Source organism: Monodon monoceros, unplaced genomic scaffold, assembly GCF_005190385.1.
Source record: "Monodon monoceros isolate NGI ecotype Baffin Bay Population unplaced genomic scaffold, NGI_Narwhal_1 Super_Scaffold_19, whole genome shotgun sequence".
Taxonomy (NCBI): Eukaryota; Metazoa; Chordata; class Mammalia; order Artiodactyla; family Monodontidae; genus Monodon; species Monodon monoceros.
In genome coordinates this window covers 48,579,350-48,600,949 of record NW_021703775.1, presented here as the reverse complement: position 1 = coordinate 48,600,949, position 21,600 = coordinate 48,579,350, and the positions used below count along the sequence as shown (strand labels likewise).

The window sequence follows — 21,600 nt, the reverse complement described above, 5'->3', positions numbered from 1 at the left end:
ATTTGTAGTTAAAATAAATAGTATATTGTATAGACTTAGGCTACTTAACTTCAGACCGGCAGCGTCAGCATCTCCTGGGAGTTTGTTAAAATTTCAAATTCTCGGGCCCTACCCTAGACCCACTGAATTAAAATGTCTGGGGGTGGGGCTCAGGAGCCTGTGTTTTAGCAGTCTCCATGTGGTTCTTATGTGTGTTATTTGAGAAGCACTGGTGTAGACCATGGTTTATACATATGGCTTATTTATTATTAAAAGCCTTTTCATTTGTTTGTTTTCCTTAACTTTGGCTTTAGTTGAGCCTTTCATGTGCTGTTAGGTTTTACTGTACACAAGTGTATGCTGGTTGTCACCCTACCCGGTACCTGTCGTGGTTCAAGCAGCCTCCACCCTGGCCCTGCGAGCTTTGTGAATGAGCCCCTTTTTTAGGAAAGGAGCCATAGAAAGAAAGGTTGAGAACAGTGAAGGGAGCAGTAGGGATGCTTCTCTAAAGCTGAAGGCTGTTAACACTGGGGACTGGGGTAGGATGTGGTGAAAACGCAGGGCTCCCTCACCTTGTGGAATGTGAACTCCTTACTCCCCCCTGCGTCCCCCCCGCCGACCCAGCCCGCAGCAGTAAGGAGATGGGCTTCTGTGTGGGCCTGTTGTGGCTGAATCGGCTGGTAAATGGCATTATCCGATTTCTCTGCAGTGGGGCCGGGAGGAAGAATTTCTTCACTGAAATCACGCTGCCTCTAACACACCATCGACCAGAGCGAGGGGACTAGAGAGGGAGGCTGTGAGGTGGGGGAGCCTAAAGTAGGGTGTTGAATATTTCAGCAAACTGTCAACTTCAATGTATGCAGGCTGCATCTATCTTCGATATCAGGGTGCTCTGTGGTTTCCAGCCAGCCAGTTGCCTAGTAACATGCGTACCGCACTGAGGACCAGCCACTTGAAAGTTTATTTTTGTTCTGACTTAGTTGCTGAAGGTTGAATGTGATCTGGTAGCCAGAGTAATATTTCTGAGCTGGGGAAATAAGCACATACTTACAGGGAAGTCAGCGTTGTCCCATTGAATGCATGACTTTGTATTTCCTCAAATCCATTTCCATATAGTTTTCTAAGGAGGGAGGAGAGAGGTTTTAGGAGCGAAAGAAACACAGTTTGGAATCACACATTCTTCCTTCTGTGACATTTATTACTAAGATAATTACTGGCATTTACAATATCTAGCTCTGTTTCTCTAACATCTTCGATCCTTGGGGCCTGCTGAGATGAGACTGTGTTCTTGCTCTAGTTGGCCTCCACCTCTACCACCAGCACCACCACTAATTTGTTAAGTGTTTATTAAGTGCCAGATATTGATCAACCATTCTACATATTTATGATTTCATCCTCATCGTCACTCCCATCGCTCTGGTCAGAAACCTAAGCCTTCATGTTGTTGTGTAGCTTGCTTACGGTCAGAGAAAACAGTGGCAGAACTGGAATGTGAGGCTAGAGCTGTCTAACACTCAAGTCTTGTGTCTGGTTCTACAGGCCAATCTGGGCACATGGGCTTTCTGGGTCGCCGAAAGCTGAGGGCAGAAGAAGGCTCCAGTACTGAGTGAGTGTTTCTTTTTCTTGGATGAGTCTGTGGTTTTGCTGATGCCACATTTTGTTCCACAACCAAGATTTCAATGTCTGTAAACAGTTCTTTAAGACCTATTAGTGGATAGTGAAATCAATTTAGTTGGGTACAATCAGCCTTAAAAAAAATGGAATAGAACAGAATGGAACAAAATGGAAAATGTTAGAGTATGTTGCATGTAATCGGGGTAGTACTCTTTCTGAAGTTTTGTTCCACCATTTTTGAATGTTATGTACATGTAAGTATATGTATACATATATACGTATAAGTCTGCCCAGAACAAGACATAGGAGACTCCTTAGAACACAGATGCTGGGAAACGTTAGAAGCAGAAAAGAGCTTGGAGAGGAGCAAGCGGCAACCCTTCATTTGACAGAGAAGGAAAGAGGCTCAGAGAAGAAAGTGACTTGTGTAAAGTTCACAATAGGTGGAAATGAGACCAGCACACACTGTGACTGGGGCTACTTCCAGCACCTCAGTTTTGCTGGGTGATTTGACTCTTCTTCCCTGAGACAGCCACACGGCCCCTCTTCCTCCTCCTGTAGAGCTATGTTTGATGTCATGTTCTCGGCGTGGGCTTTCCTGGCCACCCTATTTAAACTGCCCCCCCAGCATTCCAGCATTCTCTGTCTCCCTTCTCTGATTTGCTTTATTAGCATCTGACCCATGATTATATTACTGTCTGCCTCCCTGGCAGAATGTAACCTTTATGAGAGCAAGGATTCAAACTGTTCTGTTCATTGCAGAATCCCCTGCATGTAGGACAGTGCCTGGCGCCTGGGAGGATTACAGTATATATATGTTAAATGAATTGGATGAACAAATGGTTATATATAAGATGAATTTCTCACTGTAAATCATGGCCAAGCAAGTTTGAAAGCCACAGTCTCAGATAGAAATATTTGTGTAAATTCTTTATGAACAATGCTATGAGACTCAAGTGAGAAAGGGCTGTGGTATGATATAAAGTTAAGTCACCGCATCTGGCCAGGTGCTAGCTTCCCTTTACAGGGTTGCTGGCAGCTGTACGCCCATGTCAGGGACAGGTTGGGGGTGGCATGAGAAACAGTTTAGACACAGTCTCCAGCTACTCCTCCAGGCGGCTGCTGTCCACAGGGTTTCTCTAGCCTTTGTTAAATAAAACAAGCGTGGGATTTAACTTCATTGTATGTGTATGTGTGTAGTGTGGATGTGTGTAATATGTATGTATATAGTGTGTGTTTGTGTGTGTGTGTGTTTGGGGGGCGTCTCTTTCCATCAACACACCTGAGACAAACCAGCATGTAAATAAGTATAGTTGGGACTCAGTGTTGAAGCTTGACACTTGAACACTGAAATTCAGAAAATATAGAGATTACAAAATAATTGAGTTCAAAGAGAGCAGGGGAGCATATTTAATTCGTTTTGTTAAACCCCCAGATCTCTCATAATGCTTGCTACCTAACACGAGTTCAGTCAACAGGCTGGGTGGAGCGGTGGCCTTGCCCTTCCACGGGAGGAAGAGCCTTGTCTGGCTTTCCCTGCTCCCATGGGCTTCCTTCTGGAATTCTTCTGAGTTTACAGCTTCACACACGAGCTCTTAACTATATTCTGTAATGGATTGTTGGATGCCATTTTTCAATAGTTTTCTGTCCCCGTCTATATTGTAGAATCCGAGGGGATTGGTATTTGGTTTATCTCTGTTGTCTTGTGGCATTACACACAACTTACACACAATCCCACTAGAATTCTCTTTTTATTTTACACTTAGAATATTGTCCCTTTGGCAGTCTCTTGTCATTTTGGGGATTGAATTCCTTTGCAGTAATCTCTTTTAGATGAAGAAATCATACCTGTCTTTTCTCTGGACTCCTTTGAAACTGGATTTCTTAGAGTCTAGGCCAGTGTCTGTCAAATCATTCTCCTCCATCCACTGAATGGGAATCATCTGGAGCTGCTGGCCACAAATGCAGATGCAGACCTACTGACCGGGTGCACTGCAGACCTACGGAATCAGAACCTGGCCGTGGTATCCAGGAAAGTGCACTTTTATAACAAGCTCTCCCAGTGAGCTTTGGGCATGCCACTTTGGGACCTTGCCCTAGGGTATATCACAGGATGGTACAGCTCTCATTATTTCCATAGCGCAAATCAGATGGTCTGCTGGAGAGAATTGAGTCCAGACTCTGGTCCCCTTACTGCTTTCTCTACCTTCTTAGTGGTGGAACTACATGTGTAGAAAAAGTAGCCCCTGCCGTGCTTTTAGCAAAGCAAAGCTGCCAGCACTTGTCTGGATGCCAGTTCCTCATCACTGGTATGTGATACCCTGATCCTACTTTTGATACATATTAGGATTTTATGCTTGGCTTTTTTGGTGGGGCTTACAATGCCATTGCTCTAAGTGCAGCCTCGCAGTTAAGTCTGCAAGCCCTGAACCCAACTGCCTGGGCTTGGATCCCAGCTCTACTACCTATGAACTGAGTTACTTTGGGCAGCTTACTTAACCTATCTGTGTCTCAATTTGGTAATCTGAAAACAGATGATAATAATAGTCTTGACCTCAAAAGGCTGTTGTGAGGATTAAAACAGTAAACATACACTGAGTACTTAGAAATAGGTTCTGGAACAAAGTAAGTGCTTCATGTGTTGCTCCTACGATTCTTCTTCTTCTTATACTTAACAGTGGCTTCCAGCTGTCTGGCCAGAACAGAGAAAAAGATCTCCCTTTCCATGCTTTGGACAGCATGTCATGAAATACAGTGACCTGTCTAATTGAACTGTCATTCTCCTCTATTGAGGTAGGGGCCTTTCTTCTCCCGGGTAGAGCAGGTCAGTTCAGTGGCCTGGGCTGCCCCGAATGTACTCATTCTCCGGGGGCCCTCAACCACCTTTGGTCTATGCTGGCACCATTGACATTTTTGTATCTGGACATTTTTTATGTCTTAAAAATAATTTTTTTTTTATAGCCTGGGTTCTGCTTCTTTCAACTTTCCAAAGAAAATGGCTCACCATTTCCTTTTCAGCTACCGCTCTTTGGCTCTGTTCTTAACGTTTGCAGACAACAGAATGTCCTGCCTTGTTTTGATTAAAAGAGTGGCTTCCTTACTTCGGAGAAATTACAGACGTGAGTGGGAAACCTCATGCTGTCAGGGCTGCACAATGCTTTAAATGCCCTTTAAAACATCTGGGGAGTCACTTCACACAGCTTTTTTCTAAAACATCGTGGTGTCAGAATTAAATGAGGAGGGCTTCCTTTGCTTTGAGGATGCTGTCACAGGCATAGAAATGAATTTTTCTCTCTCCTCTATTATAATAGCCGTACCTTACTTTAAAGCAGTGTCTACATTCTCTATTCAAATGTCAGAAATGTTGACTCAGACAGAGAGAATGGCACCTTTTTATTCAAAATAAGATTCGGGCTTTAGAACTTAATCATAGATGACACTCTAATTCTGAATACTGCCTTGTAGCTAACTCCAAATAGTCCTGGGGCTTTAAAAGCATTTCTGGGGTTATATTAGCAGTCTTAGACATTCTGCCATAGTTCCCACTTGATCATGTAGCCACCTAGTTTTTGGATGATTTCAAAGAAGAAAGCCTAATTTAGGTTTACAGATCCTTGGGGTCTCACAAAGTGACCCCGTTGAATGGGGAGGTACCTCACGCCTTAGGATCTGGGGTCTTCCCATGTCTTTACTGAGGACACAGAAGACATATAAGATCCATGTCCTTGAGAGGCTCATAATCTCAATAGGTGAAAACATGAAGTAATGAAAGAATAATACAAGCCAGTAGACATTCCTTGTGAGCACGTGTGGTACACAGAAATGAGAAGTCCTCCTGGGTTGGAGAAGTCAGAGAGGCTGCATGGTGGAGGTGAGACTTGAGTCAGACCTTGCAGAATTAGGAATATTTGTTACTGAAGGGGAAAGCATACTAGTTTAGAAAATATGCCTCGTGGTAGTATATCTATAAGCAAATTTTTATCGAATGACTATATAAACACCATCCTAAAGCAGAGGGATCCTATCCTATCCATCACCACTTTCTTCATGCAGTACTTTGCTGAAGTCCTTTTATATCTGAATGATTCCTCATGTATGAAGACACTTCTTTAGTGGATACCCTGGCAGTCATTGTATGGGTAGCTGTCTCTGGTCACTGCTATATGCTGCCATGACCCTACTTTTGGATGTTCATCAGAATTCCCCCATTTCTGTGGGGCTCGCAGTCTCTATAGCAAGGGATTCCTCTCTCTGATATGAGCATGCCTCTTGCTTTTCAGCAGTACTGAGTTTTTTTCTGTTTCCCTCCACCACAGCCAAGTTCATGTCAACTTACCACATGCAACAATAAAAAGGTGACAGGTATCTAAAATAATGATGACAGCAATGCAGTATAATATATTGAATAAAATTTTAGAAAAATCCATGTTTCATAGTGATGCTTAAAAAGAGAGCAAGACACTATGGAGAACAGTATGGAGGTTCCTTAAAAAACTAAAAATAGAACTACCATACAACCCAGCAATCCCACTACTGGGCATATACCCTGAGAAAACCAGAATTCAAAAAGAGTCATGTACCACAATGTTCACTGCAGCTCTATTTGCAATAGCCAAGACATGGAAGCAACCTAAGTGTCCATCGACAGATGAATGGATAAAGAAGATGTTGTACATATATACAATGGAATATTACTCAGCCATAGAAAGAAAAGAAATTGAGTTATTTGTGGTGAGGTGGATGGACCTAGAGTCTGTCATACAGAGTGAAGCAAGTCAGAAAGAGAAAAACAAATACTGTATGCTAACATATATATGGAGGCTTAAAAAAAAAAAAAGGTTATGAAGAACCTAGGGGCAGGACAGGAATAAAGACACTGACGTAGAGAATGGATTTGAGGACACGGGAAGGGGGAAGGGTAAGCTGAGACGAAGTGAGAGAGTGGCATGGACTTATATATACTACCAAATATTAAATAGATAGCTAGTGGGAAGCAGCCACCTAGCACAGGGAGATCAGCTCAGTGCTTTGTGATCACCTAGAGGGGTGGGTTAGGGAGGGTGGGAGGGAGACACAAGAGGGAGGGGATATGGGGATATATGTATATGTATAGCTGACTTACTTTGTTATAAAGCAGAAACTAGCACACCGTTGTAAAGCAATTATACTCCAATAAAGATTTTAGAAAAAAAGAGAGAGCAAGAGAGAAAGAGAGGAAAAGGAAAAAGAAGGAAACCTCTTTTATACAGAAGAGGGCTGGCTGATAAATGTAGAGGAGTGATAAGTTTAAAACCATCATTTTGTAGCTCTCTATATAATAACTCAATAATGAACAGATGCTGAAACCATTGGGCGAAAGGTTGTTGGCCAACTCGATAGTCACATGAACTCAGAGTATCCCACAATAGTTTACTTATTTATGACAAAGGGAAAAATGTGCCCTTACAATGAAGAGGTCTGGCAATCACCACCTTAACCAGATGGCCAAGGAGTGGCACAACATGACACAATGGGCCTCCTGGTTGGATGCAGTGGGAGATGTATAACCTCCCCTTTGCAGTATTCTTGCAGAAATGTTGACCTGAATCTAATCAGGACAATGCAGTCAGATGAGTCCAGACAACTGTTCTGGGCCCTCAAAGGAATTAGTGTCATACAGAACAGAGGAAGGCAGGGGGGCAGTTCTCAGGAGGGGGGGATGGGAGGTAAGGTTGGGAGGACAAAGGCGCATAACAGTAAAAATGCAATGTATAAACTTTGAATTCTGACTTAAAAAATATCTATAAAAGACATTTTCATTTGAATATAGACTGTAGGTTGGATGATGTCATTAAATCCATGCTGATTTTCTTAGGTGTAACGGTGTTGTAATGTAGAATGTTTCTGTTTAAGGAGATACATGCTGAAGAATTTAGGTAGGAAGTGTCATGATGCCTATAGACTTCTTTTGGATGGTTTGGCAAGAGGGAAATGCGTTGTATGTACTTAGCTATCTAGAGATGGAGTGGGTGTGGTAAGCTGTTAATAGTAGGTGAAACTCGGTAAGGTGTACAGGGCTACTCATCGTGCAGTTCTTTCCACTTGTCAGTGGAAAGACAAATGGATTCCATTTGTCAGTTAAAATTTTCAAAATAAAAAATGTTTAAAAAGAGATGACACACGATGTTTTCATGATGGTCTGAAATAACTGGCTTGCTGAATATGAGCTTTTAAGTGGTGGTACAGTGTGGTTGACACAATGTAATTGAATTTGCACAAGGAGGTATTAATAATCCCACTGGAGAGACAGAGGCAGAGGCATGTTGCCGTGGTGTGACTCAACTAAGGCTGGTTAGACTCAGAGCCAGGACTGGAAGCCAGGCTTTCTACTTCAGCGCCCAATAGCCTCTCCACTGCGGCTTGTCACAGGTGTAGCTTGGAGTCTTGTCTTCCTTTGCCAGGTCACCCTTCTCCGAAGGGTCTTAGAGAATTAATTGCTGTGATCTTTCCTTCTCTGTGTGGAGTTCAGACGTGAATCAAGGTTGACTCCTTTTTGAGACTGGTGTGATAAGTCATCTAGAATATTTGAAAGGTGGTGCAGCCAAACCCTGCGCATTCAGGGGGGAACATTTCAAGGTAGCCTCCTGAGGGGATTTAATGAGAAGCCAAATTGGCTATGAAGGGACATAACAGCATAATGCATAGCTTTAGCATTAGCCCCACTGAGCTTCTCGAGCATCAAGTGAAGTGTTTTGTTTTCATTAAATGAGCTCACAGTTGGTAAAGATCTGGGTGGAGGGAGGACAGGAAAGGTTCCATGAAAACCAAACTCTCAAATACTACTAATAATGAAAAGAGAAGGCTTGCTTTCATTATTTTCTAATTAGAGAGTTGAACTTTATAGCTCAGGAAATAAGGCTTTCCTCTTTGAATGTAATACCCTTTTCCGACGGGGTGCTCCACATGGTCCTTCACTTACAGAAGGGCCCATTCGGCTGAGAACAGGTGCCAAGCGAATGACTAATCACTTCTTTCCAGATGAAGGGCCAAGAGTGAGGAGGCGCTGGAAGCACAATGCCAATGCGCGCTCCCAACGCACGCTGTCTGGGAGAGATGGAGCTGCAGTCATTAACTTCAGAGGTGGGGCAGTTGTGCCCTGCCGGTAGGCACTGTTCTTCTTAAAATCATAACGAAAATAAGTTAATGGCCCCTAATAAAACCACTGTGCAGCTCTTATGTACCAATGCTGAAATGTGATGTGTGAGAAGAAACCTTTAGTTGTCCCTTGGCGTCGGTGGGGTGGCCCCATCTTGTGAGCTCATAGGCCCCTATGGGTTATCTCAACGTTCATTTTCTTATTGGTCCTCTTCCACATCTTCCGCTCTTTCATTCTTTTTCCACTCCACCCCCATTGCTGTGCATGTATCTGGGAGGAGTACCTATTGGTTCCTGCTTATTTTTAGATTTAGGTGAAAATCAAAGGGAGTATTGGATATTTGTGATCTTTGAATTAAAGTCTACTCTACTGAGTGGTTTCTTCTTAATACTTTTTTCAGGGTTATTTCTAAGCCTTTAGCCCCTTATCCCTGCATTTAAAACCCTCTGCAATCCAGTGTCTCCTCCACCCCTGCCATTTATCTAAATGTATTTTCCGTTTCTTAAGCAGGATGTTTACTCGCAATAAGTATGCCTCATCCCATTTTCCTCCTTCCCACAGCCATGCTTTCGCTCATGTCCACTTGGAATATTCATTCCCCTTTTCTCGGTATATGGTATCACAAAATGGGTAAGACCATGACTCTGGAGCCAAGACTGTCCGAGTCTAAAGCTTGACCTTGGCCAAATTACTTAAATTCTCAGTGCCTTGGTTTCCTCATCTAAAAGTGGGGCTGATAGTTCCTACCTCATAGGGTTGCTGCGGGACTAAAATGAGTTTAAAAAAGTACTTTAAAACAGTGTCAGTGCTATATAAATATTAGCTGCTTTTATCACTTTTACTCATACAAATGTTACTGATTCTACAAGGTCTAACTCAAGTCTGCAGCCTCTCCGATTCTCCAGCCCAAGAGGACTTCTCCAATACTTCTCATTTCTGTGTACCACACACTCACAGTGAATGTCTAGTGGCTTTTGTATTATTCTTTCCTTCTTTCATGTTTTCCCCCATTGAGATTATAAGCTTCTCAAAGCCATGGATCTTACATGTCTTTTGTGTCCTCAATAAAGACGTGGAAAGACCCCAAATCCTAAAGCGTGAGGTACCTCCCCACTCAGTGTTTGCTCTGTAAATGCCCTGTTTCTGACAGGGGGCATGATGAATGAGTAGTTCCAGATCCGTATACAATGGTGAGTCAGAAACACTTTCTAAACAGCTGGAAGAGCTACAGTACATGAGGGAAATGGAGGAGTAGAAAGACTGTAGAGAAGGTTTTCTAGGGTCTAGTCTCATTTCTGGTGTTCAAGAGTTTTAAGTTAAGAATTTGAGTCATTTTGAAACTATTTTTGGTTGCTGCTCTGTATTCTTTTGCCTGCAACACTCTGAGTCAATGCCATATTGGCCACAGCTTTGTAACATGACACCTGCGTGTGTTGAACTACACCTACACAAAGTAAAAGTACTATTCAAATGCAGTGTACCTTTGATACCAATTTCTAGAATCCACTGTAGAGAAGAGAGTCCTCTGAGATGGTCACTTCTCTTGTTTCACAACTACCTCCTCATCTCAGGGTCACCCAATGCACGCTCCGTCTTTCTTTAAGGACATTTAAGCTCATTTATGGCCTCATCACAGATCCTGCCATGGGCTGTAACCAAAGCAGAATGAGTGAGAGGATGTGGATGTGGGGAGCAGGGTTGAACACTTGTCACTGGGCTTTGGACATAAATGAGACATGGTACCCAGGATGCTGCCTCTGAATGGTGGGGCAAAGGAAGGTGCCCCCCTGTAAAGACGGCAGGGATCCCAGGGGAAGGAAGCCAGGCAGGTGTACAGTGAAGAGAATGAGTTGGGTTATCTTAGGATGATGCCCCTTGAACTTTAACGTGCATGGGAATCACTTGGAATCTTATGAAAATGCAGATTCTGAGTCAGTAGGTCTGGGATGGGCCTGAGAGTCTGCATTTCTAACCAGCTCTCAGAAGATGCTGTAGGTGCTTGTCCATGGACCATACTTTTAGTAGCAAGGCCTTAGGAAAGAGCATGAAAGGGATAGGCCTGTGAGCCTGATAACCTGATAAGTGACTGCCAGATAAAAAGACATTATTTTCAGGTATTAAAGGATTTAGGGAATGGGCATCGATGGTGTCCCTTCAGAAGCAAAGTGAGCAGGTTCTAAGGGGAGGGTGAAAAATGAGAGAGAGAGAGAGAGAGAGAGAGAGAGAGAGCAGGGTCCATTGATCAACTACTCTACCTACTTGGAGAATATCCTTTCAAACTCTTCTCAGTTGAAACTTGAAATTTCTATGCTCTCTTTTAACCAGGGCAGCGACTCCCCTCCAGGCTGTCTCTTCTTAGCTTCAAAGCAGTCCACTGATGTAGTGAATAATTTCATCAGTTGGAAATTTGGTCACTGTAAATCCTCAGGGCCCATTTGATTAATTTTGAAGTTAATGGGTTGGTTGATTGTCATGTGAACATGTGACCTAGCTGCCATCCCACACAACTCCTCTCACCCTTGGCATTTTAGGTCAAAAAGAATGTCACCAGAGAGTCAGGAACATGGTAAAAGATGAGAAAGAGCCCACCTCAATCTAGAAGTGGGAATGGCAGGAACTGTATGGCAGAGCGTGAATCTGCCAGTTTACTCACAGTGTTATGGATTCGTTATTCATCCCTTGAAAAGCATTTCCTGGTACCGTGGTTATGTGTAAGTTATCACAAATTTCCCTTGAGGAATGAAATGAGAAATATTTACTTTGCAAATTTCAGATGCAAATAGGAAACTGTTATGCATAGCAATCAGCCTGGTACTTACAGAATGAAATTAAATTCAGAGGAGAAGATCTTCGTAACATCTGGAAGCTTTCGGATGCCTGTGTTACAGATGCTCCTGTGGTTTGGGGCAGGGTGGGAATGTGGGCGGAGTGAGTAAAAGTGATTGTTATAAAGGAATAAAGATAAAAGCGGTAGAAAGGCACTTTGTAATACTATTTTCACATTAAATTTAAAAACATGGAGTTTGGCTTTATCAGTAACACTTCTAGCTGCTGAAGGTCATCAGAATTTAAAAGCCCCTAACACTGTGGGAGTAGTTACTCTAATGGTTCCGATTTAGAGATCTAGGAGATGGGACTAAACTTTTAAGTCTTTTTCATTTACGTCTGTAAATATTTCCGGCCTGTCTTTTTACTATTGCATCAATTGCATTTTCGTATTGTATTGCGTTCCATTTCCTTTTGCTAACTAGTTTATTCCGTGCTCTTGATGGTTCCAGAAAGCATCTCACTACTTTAGAACAGGTTTTAACTCAAACACTTCAGGAGGATTAATCTCCATGTGAGAAATCCATTTCCTCATTATTAACAATCTCCCTTTATTTAGCTACCTTGCGATTCAGGGAGTTCTTCCTTGTATCTCACTGAGATCATTAAACATTTTTTGGGTTATTGGAGCTACTCAGGACTCCCCTTCTTTTCCTCCCACCTTCTATTTAGCCTTCAAAGAGGAGAGAGGCTTCAGTGATAGGTTAAATTGAAGGATATTTTATTACACAAGAACGGGAGAGGAGTCCAGGCATCTGGATCTTCCCCCAATCACGTTTTAAATTCACCAGTCATGGACACTGGACAACTGAAATGAACTGCCCGGCACTCTGGTGACAATGAAAGGAAGCCATCTTTCTCTTTGGGCTCACTCTGGTTCTTTTCCTTACCTGTTACCCCAGATCACACAATCCTTGCCCTGTCTGTGGCTGGTGAAGGCAGTGTGGGCTTGGACTGCAGTGTGTACCGGGGTTGGGGGAATATTGCTTTTTAGGGGTGAAATGCTATTTAATAAAGACAATGATCCTTTGACAACGAGGGGCTGCAGTGGTCAAGTTTGGTTCTGGGATTTTCTTATGTTTTTCCAAAGTAGTTGATGCTGCAGATACTTATGTGTCCCATAGACCCCTCGGAGGTCTGGAAAATCAGGACACTCGGGTTAGAAATCATCATCCAGCGTTAGAGCTGCCGAAGGAGCTACACTCGTGCCCATCCCCCAGGGCAGGACTGCTTGGATGTTGTGGAACACTAGAGAGGTGTCTGCCCCTCCTTCTCTTTTTTTTTTTTTTTTCCAGCTGGTAGGGGTTGTGGACTTTGCATCCTCTAGAGATTTTATGAAATTTAATTCATCAGGAAGAAGAGAGAATGGACATCTGTGTTAGAGGGTTAAATGTTCATTTTTTTCTGTGTGAATAAGTGATTACTTGATATATGAGAAGATCCATGGTGATTAATTTATAGATTTGTATCAAGTTTCAGGAATTCTGGTTTTGCTGGCAAGGCAATGAATCTGCTGGGCTACAGTGGTACTTAACTTATAGTTCTAACTAGTGGACTTAAATAAGTTTTAATGGGAAATAGAAAATAATGATTTCGCTTATATGGCACAGTGCCTACCTCAAAGTAATGCTTTAGAAGTTTTCACTGAACGAATGAATGAACACATGAGAGAAAGGAGATCAGTAATTTTCAACCAGGGATGGGGATCAAATCAGAATTGCCTCTTCCACTTTCACCTATGTTCTCTCTGCCTCACCACCTCACCTTAGAGATGCCGATTTACCCTTTTTAAAGTGTCCTGACCTCCCTGTTCCATGTCTACCATCACTTTGAAAATCTTTGCAAAGGGGTGATACTCTTCTTGGATGTTTGGGACGGAGGAAATGTTGGGAACCACTTACGGGTATTTGAAAGCACCCAGCACGGTAGCTGATAAGAAATGCTGATTAAATTTTAATCAGAGGGCTGAGGACAGACATGCAGGTAATGCTAAATATGTGGTTTGAAAATTCTCTCCAACCTTTTAATTGTTTAGGTTTTCATCAGATGCCCATGTTCCCCTCCCCAATTGCTTAAAAAAGGAAAATTCCTCACAGGTATTTTAAGCGGGGGAGATTTGTAAATGCTCCGGGCTCAATGTACACCAGATTTTTAGTGTTCTGGATCAGTCTGTAAAGAGAGAGGGAGAAACAGGCAGCGTTTAATAGACGTGTTTCGTTTGCAGTGCCCAAGGTCATGGTCACCAGAGGATGCTGGCTGAAAGTGGCATCAACAAAATCAAGTGACTTTCCTGTGCTTGAGGGGAACTCCAGGGACCCTGGGGATAGAAACGGAATGGTGAGAGCTGGTTGGCTATTGCCAGGAAGTTCTGCTGTCAACCTCTTGCTGAGATAGGTGTCAGCATCATAGCTGGCAGTCTGTTCCATTCTCCCTTGCACCCCCTGAGGAAGCACCAACATCCAGGGCTCCTGGCCAGCTAGGTCGTGCCCCACCACGGAGCCGGCACGCTGGGGGTGATGGGAGATTCCATTCTCAGGAGAAATGAACAAATTGGCTACTTGTCCTTGCAGGCAAACTGGTCTTCTTTGTAGTGTGCTGGCAGTCACACTGACCAGTTATCCAGATGGGCACTCAGTCTTTGTAAAAGCCCAGGGCAGAGGCCGGGGGCTTGGATTGGGGGCACTTTTTGTCCATTCTATAGATAATTGGTTGTGTGATGATGCCAAGCCTCCTAACTTCCCGGAGCTAATGCTCCCTTCTGTAAAATTAGAATAATAATAGTACTCTTCCTACCTCACAGGTTGGCAGGTAGTGAGTAACACAATAGGTAGAGATAATGTACAAGGCAGGGCTTTGCAAAATACAAAAGTACAGCCATAATACCACAGTGGCGTTATTGCTCGTCTCCCTAGTTCCCCAGTGACTTTGGGAAGCAGCCACATTTACTGGGTTCTGTCTACTTTGGATTCAATAAAAGGTAGTACATGCATTTGGCTTTTTTAACCCATGCAGCAACCACCTAAGGAAATGATAATTACTCTTGTTCTGTAGAGAAAATCTAGTGTATTGGTTAGGTGGACGGACTCTGGAGTCAGCTTGGTTTTACATGCTGGTTTTACTAATTGTATGACCTTGGATACATCACTTAAAGCTTGGTTTCCTCGTAGTGTGGTTTCTGAGCAGTAAATGTCTGTGTCGCGATCACAGTAAGGCCTCCACCAGTGTTAACAGTGACTATTCCAGTTGATGAAATCAGGAAGTTGAATGATTTGTCTCTAGCCACAGAGCTGAGAAGTAGCAGCACTTGGAGGTGAACTCGGTTTTTCTGACTCTGAGTCTAGCGTGCATTCTACCTTCTAAAGTTACCCACTCTCGGTGCCTATTTCCGTCCTTTCTGTCCCTTTGATTCTTAAGAGGTGAGTGACGTTTTGTTGTAATTATTTTTACAACAACTGAGTCAAGCAATCATGGGCCACATAAGACATTATGTGGGTAGGATGGAAAGGACTTTTATTTCTTAAGACTCTTTTGGGGTCTGACCACTCATCCATATATTCATTCAGTCAACAAACATCTATTGAGCACCTGCATGTGCCAGGCATTGTTCTAGGTGCTGGAGATACAGCTGTGAACAAGACAAAGAGCGCTTGCGGGGAGCTAACATTCTAGTCTCAGGGCCTTCTTTGGGAAAAGTCCATAAACTTTCCCTTAGAGCACTTTATTTTTCTTTCTGTATTGATAAATTGATACTTTATCTATTAATAAATGTTGCTCTGCATCACGAACAGCTTTATTTATCTCAAGCTGCTCTGCTTCAGCATTGCTTGGGAAGTCTGTTAAAACTGAAGAGTTTCAGATTTCCAGGTCTGGGATAGGACTGTCACCTGTAATGGAAATGACCTTCCCCCGCTCCCCACTGCCCTCTTGAAATTCTACTTCACAGCGAAGTCCAGACTATACCTTTTGCACTAAAACACCCATTACTTCGGATTTCCCCATAACTGTTTGGTGAGTTAGTCTTACCTCTCTGGTTACACCATCATTTCCCGGGGGAGATTTATATTTTACCTCCTCTGTATTCCAGTAGCATTTGACCTTTGGTTGGCATGTGTACCCACATACTTATTAATTAATTATTCTCTTTAGATAATTGCTATTTGGACCATTCATAGGGAGGCCTTGTGGTATAGTGGAGAATACACAAGCTTTGAAGATAGGCTGGGGTTGAATTCCAGCCCTGCCATTGTCTAAGGTGCCACATTGGTCAAGTTACCGACCATTCTGAGCCCCCATTCCTTCCCATGAACAAAAGAGATAATTACACCACTTTGCAGGGCAGCTGTGAGAATTAAATGACACAACCTAGAATAAATAAAGGCCAAGCACAAGTGCTCAAAATATGTTTGTTGCTAACATCTTTCTCGCTTCCGTAACTTTTGAAACTCTTCTGCAGGTGTGGTTTGTAGAAGGTCAGGTTTGGGCCAAATAAGACAGCAGTAAGAAGTCTGGTTTAGGAGTCACATGACCTGATTTCTAGCACTAACTTGGCACTAACTTGCTGTGTGTCAGGTCAGTTAACCTCTTTGGGCCACAGGTTTATCATCTGAAAACTGAATAGAGCCAGTCTTCTCCCATCCCCTCTTTTTTGTAAATTGGAGGAGAATGATAATTTGGAAAGGATTATTTTTAAGACTCAGTTCAAAGACATCACAATAATAACAACAAATCCAACATACACATGCCAAACACTTTTACATGGTAGGTTTCCAAGAACCATTTACTAAACAAACGAATATGCCCAAACAGTCCCCAGTGAACTAATTCATGATCTCTAAGCTCCTTTCCAAATTTTTCCACCACCCCAAGAACTCCATACACTCCCTTTCATAAGGTAAGAGCTACTTGACAGGACTCCACAATGTCAATTTTAATTTCCAGCTTTGTGTTGTGATGTTTCAGAGTTTATACAGCTCCCAGGGAGAAGCAGTTGTCACCATGGCAACCTTCAGGCCACTGCAGTGAGAGAAATTAGTGCCTGCCCAGACCTAGTAATTGCTGTGGTCTTTTCCTCTTGGATTCCTAGCAGTGGATGCTTGAATACAAATACTGAGTGGGCTCCAGCAAGCGAGGGTAATAGTGTACAGCAATATGATGCTTACATTTCAGACAAATTGAGGAGGCTGTCAAAGGCATTAGCTTCTATCTTTTCCAGGGAATCACTCTGAGAGATTTCACTAGGGGAGAGAGAAAAAAAAAAAAAAAGAAGAAGAAGAAGAAACATGAAAGAAATGACTGTGTCTGCATAATAATAAGCTGTGTGTACAACCCAACAACTGGGGGCTCCAGTGTGTCCTTTTAAAAAAGAACAGGGAAGCCTTAAGTTGTCCTCACATCATAAAGTGCTAACACGCCCATCCCCCCCACCCCCCTCCTTTAGGAACACCAGTGGGCACCTGCAACCCAGATGCAGTTGAAATGCAAGTTTCAGTATTCCCTGTTGACGCGACAGGTTCTTTTCCTTATTTATCTCTGACTCAGAGTCACAGATTGTTAGAAGTGGGCACGTCCTTTGGGAAAATCCAGTCAGATTCCCTTGTTTTACAGTTTTTGGAATTAAAGCTCTGAGAGGAGAGGCAAATAATGCTCATGGGAAGATTCAGGGCCAGGATCAGAATGTCTGGGTTCTCAACTCCATCACTCTACTGAGGGTTTTAATTTGGGTTAGGATTCATTGTTTCTCAACGCTTTACCCCTTTCCCCAAACCCTGTTCTGATGCAATTGCAAAGTGGTCAACTCCTACACGAAGTGTCCTTCTTGTGTTGTGACTGTCTGTTTATTTGACCATTTCCTTCACTTCATTAGCAAATTGAGGACAAGGTGTATTGTCCTATTCACTTCTAAATCCCTGGTGGCTTCATGTAGCCTGGCACATAGGGTATAAATGAATGAATAGATAAGTGAATGAGCTGATTTTTTAAAAAAAAAAGACACAAAAGTAAAGGAACCAATTTTGCCATATATTTACCACCGCCAAGCATGTAGGTAATGTCAATGTTCCCCTAAAATCCCAGCAGAAGCTACCATTTGCTGCCGGCTGAGAAAGAAGTCGCAAAATCTAATGTTTACATTCCCTGAAGGCTTCAGACTTGATGAGAGCTTTAGCCCACAGAAAGGCTGAGCCTAAGGCAGTTAAGGTCTTTTATGAACAACACAGTGATGGATAGTTCCTAGGCTGATTCGTCTTATTCCTCCCTAATGGTTCACTTATTTAACTGTGGCTGCTTTCCTCACTAGGAGGTCTTAATATATTAAAAGCTATCAAAACTCAACATTTGGGCTTCCCTGGTGGCGCAGTGGTTGGGGGTCCGCCTGCCGATGCAGGGGACGTGGGTTCGTGCCCCGGTCCGGGAAGATCCCACATGCCGCCGAGCGGCTAGGCCCGTGAGCCATGGCCGCTGAGCCTGCGCGTCCGGAGCCTGTGCTCCGCAATGGGAGACGCCGCAACAGTGAGGCCCGTGTACCCCCCCAAAAAAAAAAAACAAAAAAAACTCAACATTTAAACTTGAGAGCAGAAGCGTAAGGGTTAGCCTCAAGCAAACTGACATTTACGTAACCTGCAGTGTATTTCCTATGATATGCACTAATTCTTAATGAATTATTTTTAATATCCTCATTGCTTGCTTATACCCTAAAGAGCCATCAGAGGTTCCCCAAGGAACTAGGACTGATGACACAGCATCGCCTTTAGAGATGCAGATCTGCTTCCAAAGCCCAGAGGATTGTTTAGATGCTCTCCGGGAGCTAAATGGCCTCGAGGTCCTTTGACTCAGACTAACATTAAGGAGGATGCTGGAATACTGGACTCCTTTGAAAGTTCTCTTTCCACGTATGGGATCTTGTGTCCTAGAAGCTGACACAGGGATATAGGATTGAAGTTAACATGTAACACAAATATGAGATCACATTGCATTATCAGGCTGCTTTACAATTTTGATAAATGCCTTTTATCAGTGTGGCTATAGACACTGTGTTTTTGTGATACACTTATATTTTAGATACAAAGATAATCTTCTGATGCACAATAAACTTTCAACACATTTTCTTCTATGTAGGTGTTATCTAAAAATGTGACAGGAGGGAATAGATGCTCTAGCAGAGGGAGAGTTTTTATGACTGAAATCTATCTTCTTTTCTACTTGAGTAATTTATCATCACTTATCAAAAGACATTCAGTTCACTGAAGCAAGGTTAGTTATCTGGATTTTAATAACTCTTGAAAATCATACCTTTTCTTCAAAGGTCCCTGGGTATTATTTGTACTTTAAAGATAAAAATACTAGGGTTTCCTAAACACAATTCCTCTCCTAGAAAAATTATCCCCTTTCAACTATGTGTTCTCTGAGGGAAAAATTTATTCCAATTATAAATGTCTTTTGATATGCAGTATCTTACTTACATTTTTATGACCTCATTAAGTCCTCTGAAAGCTTGAGATGGGATTACTTTGATAGGGAGATAGGTGAGTGATCTAGAAAAGAAAAAAGGAGAGCCAAGAGCTTAAGATTTAAGATTGGGTGCCTTTTAAATTCATGAATAAAATGTGTGTGTGTGACTACAGAGTTCCAAATAGCTAGATTCAGGTTGAAAGTTCTAACTTATATCAATAAAGAGAGGTGCCATGACTCATTCTTGGTCTTTATCAAAGAGTGTGTAATTTTGTTTTTAAGATAGTGAACTTTGGGATCAGACCCAACCAGGTTCAAATCCCCACTCTCCTACTACCTGGCTATAGGACTCTGAGCACATTATTTAAGTCCTCTGTTGCAATTTCTTCATCTATAAAATTGAAATAATAATCTCTATTTCACAGGGTTGTTATGATGATTAATCAAGATAACCTGTATAAAGGATAGGGCTTGGCACCAAGTAAATAGTTAACACACAGTTTTAGAGTGGACTTATGGGCTTGTTGGGAGGATGGAAAAGAAGCTATCTTGGGTAGAGTGGAGAAATAGATGGTGAAATTACAATTGAAAACCAGGGAGGCAAGAGAAGGGAAGATTCACTAAGAACATGTTCCTATTTTGATCTTTACCACCTTCCCCAGGCAGCCTATTTTAATATTATCCCAACCAGACCACTTTGCTCCTATGGTTAAGTCAAGTGGGCCTCTCATGCCATTATGCGGGGAGTATCTATAGAGATTCTTTCAGGCACTTACTTATATCCAGAAGAACAATCTGAGTGTTCTTGGACTGAGATAAAAGTTATGCGTTACATAAAAGTTGAGCAAAGAGTGACTACTCAGCGAGAGCAAAACCAGAACAGGATGATAAAGGAAACTGGGGTTAAGATAACTCAGGAGAAAGCATCTGCGAGGCGTAGATGAATGTTCAACCAGTATTTATCAAGCATGTACAGTGATTCAAGGGTTTGGCTCAAGGACTGGAAGAGAAGAGGGGAGTGGACCAGGACATTTCAGGAGGGACGTGAATATCAAGGATATGGAGAATAGAAGTGGGAGATGCTGCCTTGTTTTTCGTGTGTCTATGCAGCAGAGACTGGCTTAGCTGCTGGAGGAGAGCACCTCCATCATGATGAGCATATTCAAATCAGTGAGCTGTCTTACGGTCCCAGAAGGGACTTGTAACATGCTTGTAACGTGCTGTGGGAACTATGCACACCCACCTGTAACCTTATTTTACTCACTCAACAATGGTGTGAGGTGGGTATTTCCCTTCGATAGCAGAAGAAACTTGATCACAAGAGATTAAGTAACCTGGACAAGGTAGCATGACCAAGAAGAGAGTCTCCAAATGTTCTTTACTGTGCAATACTGGCCTGAAGTGTATGATTCCTAACCCACTCTCTCTCTTTTTAAATTTTTACCCCAACTTTATTGAGGGATAATTGACAAATATAATTGTATATATTTAAAGTGTACAACATGATGATTAGATGTATGCCTACATTGTGGAATGATTATCCATATCAAGATAATTGACACATCTGTCACCTCAAGTAGTTAACTTTTTTGTGTGTGTGGTAAGGATGCTTAAGATCTACTCAGCAACTTTCAAATATACAATGCCATATTCTTAACTATAGCCACCATGCTGTACATTAGATCCTCAGAACCTATTCTTCTTATAAGTGAAGGTTTGTACCCTTTGACCTGTATCTCCCCATTTTCCCTCACACCCAGCCACTGGCAACCACCATTCTCTATTTCTGTGAAATTGGCTTTTTTTCGAGGTTCCACAGAGAAATGATACCATATAGTATTTGTCTTTCTCTGGCTTATTTCACTTAGCATAATGCCCTCCACTTCTATCCAGGTTGTTGCAAATGGCAAATTTTCTTCTTTTTATGTCTGAAAAATATTCTGTCGTGTGTGTGTGTATATATATATATATATATATATATATATATATATATATATATACCAAATTTTCTCCATCCATTCATCTGTCAAGTGACTTTAGGTTGTTTCCTTATTCTTGGCTATTATGAGTAATGCTGCAATGAACATGGGATGGAGATGTCTCTTAGAGATAGTGCTTTCGTTTCCTTTGGATGTATACCAGGTCACTCACTCTCTCTCAGTGAGCAAGGTGAAGGGACATGAATTGGAACCTTGTTTCTCGTGAGAAGAGGCATGTCACACCCTTGCTATTCCTCCTGCAAAGCAGCTTACCAGCAGTTCCTCTCTAGGGCTAATGCAAAGAAATTTCATTGCAGAAAAATGCTTTCACTCAACTGTCTCTTAGAGATGCTACAACCTAGAACACGTAATCCAAACTTGCTCCTCTGATTTTATTCCTGAAGACAGTCCCACGAAGTACATCCTTCAGTACCCAAACTTATTTAACAGGGCATCCGAGAAGAACAGGGACTGTAGGGGGAGAAATCTTCCTATGATGGCATGTTTCCTTCCTATATTTCTTCTGCAATCATGTCTGCTTGGCTTACTGATTAAAAACACAGTTTTATTGCTGTCTGCACTGCCAAGTCAATAAATTTCCAGAAGAGAAAGCTGTATTCT

At 42.3% G+C, this 21,600-nt stretch overlaps 1 protein-coding gene across 2 annotated transcripts in view; it reads right to left on the bottom strand.

The window, feature by feature from the left end:
* LHCGR (luteinizing hormone/choriogonadotropin receptor) overlaps positions 1-21,600 on the bottom strand; it is a 63,461-nt gene that overhangs the window by 25,506 nt on the left and 16,355 nt on the right. For both annotated transcript variants that reach the window (XM_029232550.1, XM_029232551.1), the window contains exons 2-7: positions 19,012-19,083; positions 16,714-16,788; positions 13,649-13,723; positions 11,548-11,622; positions 11,382-11,459; positions 1,031-1,099 (exon numbers count right to left, since the gene is read on the bottom strand). In XM_029232550.1, the coding sequence (XP_029088383.1) occupies positions 1,031-1,099; positions 11,382-11,459; positions 11,548-11,622; positions 13,649-13,723; positions 16,714-16,788; positions 19,012-19,083 (444 nt within the window). The remainder of the gene's footprint in view (positions 1-1,030; positions 1,100-11,381; positions 11,460-11,547; positions 11,623-13,648; positions 13,724-16,713; positions 16,789-19,011; positions 19,084-21,600) is intronic.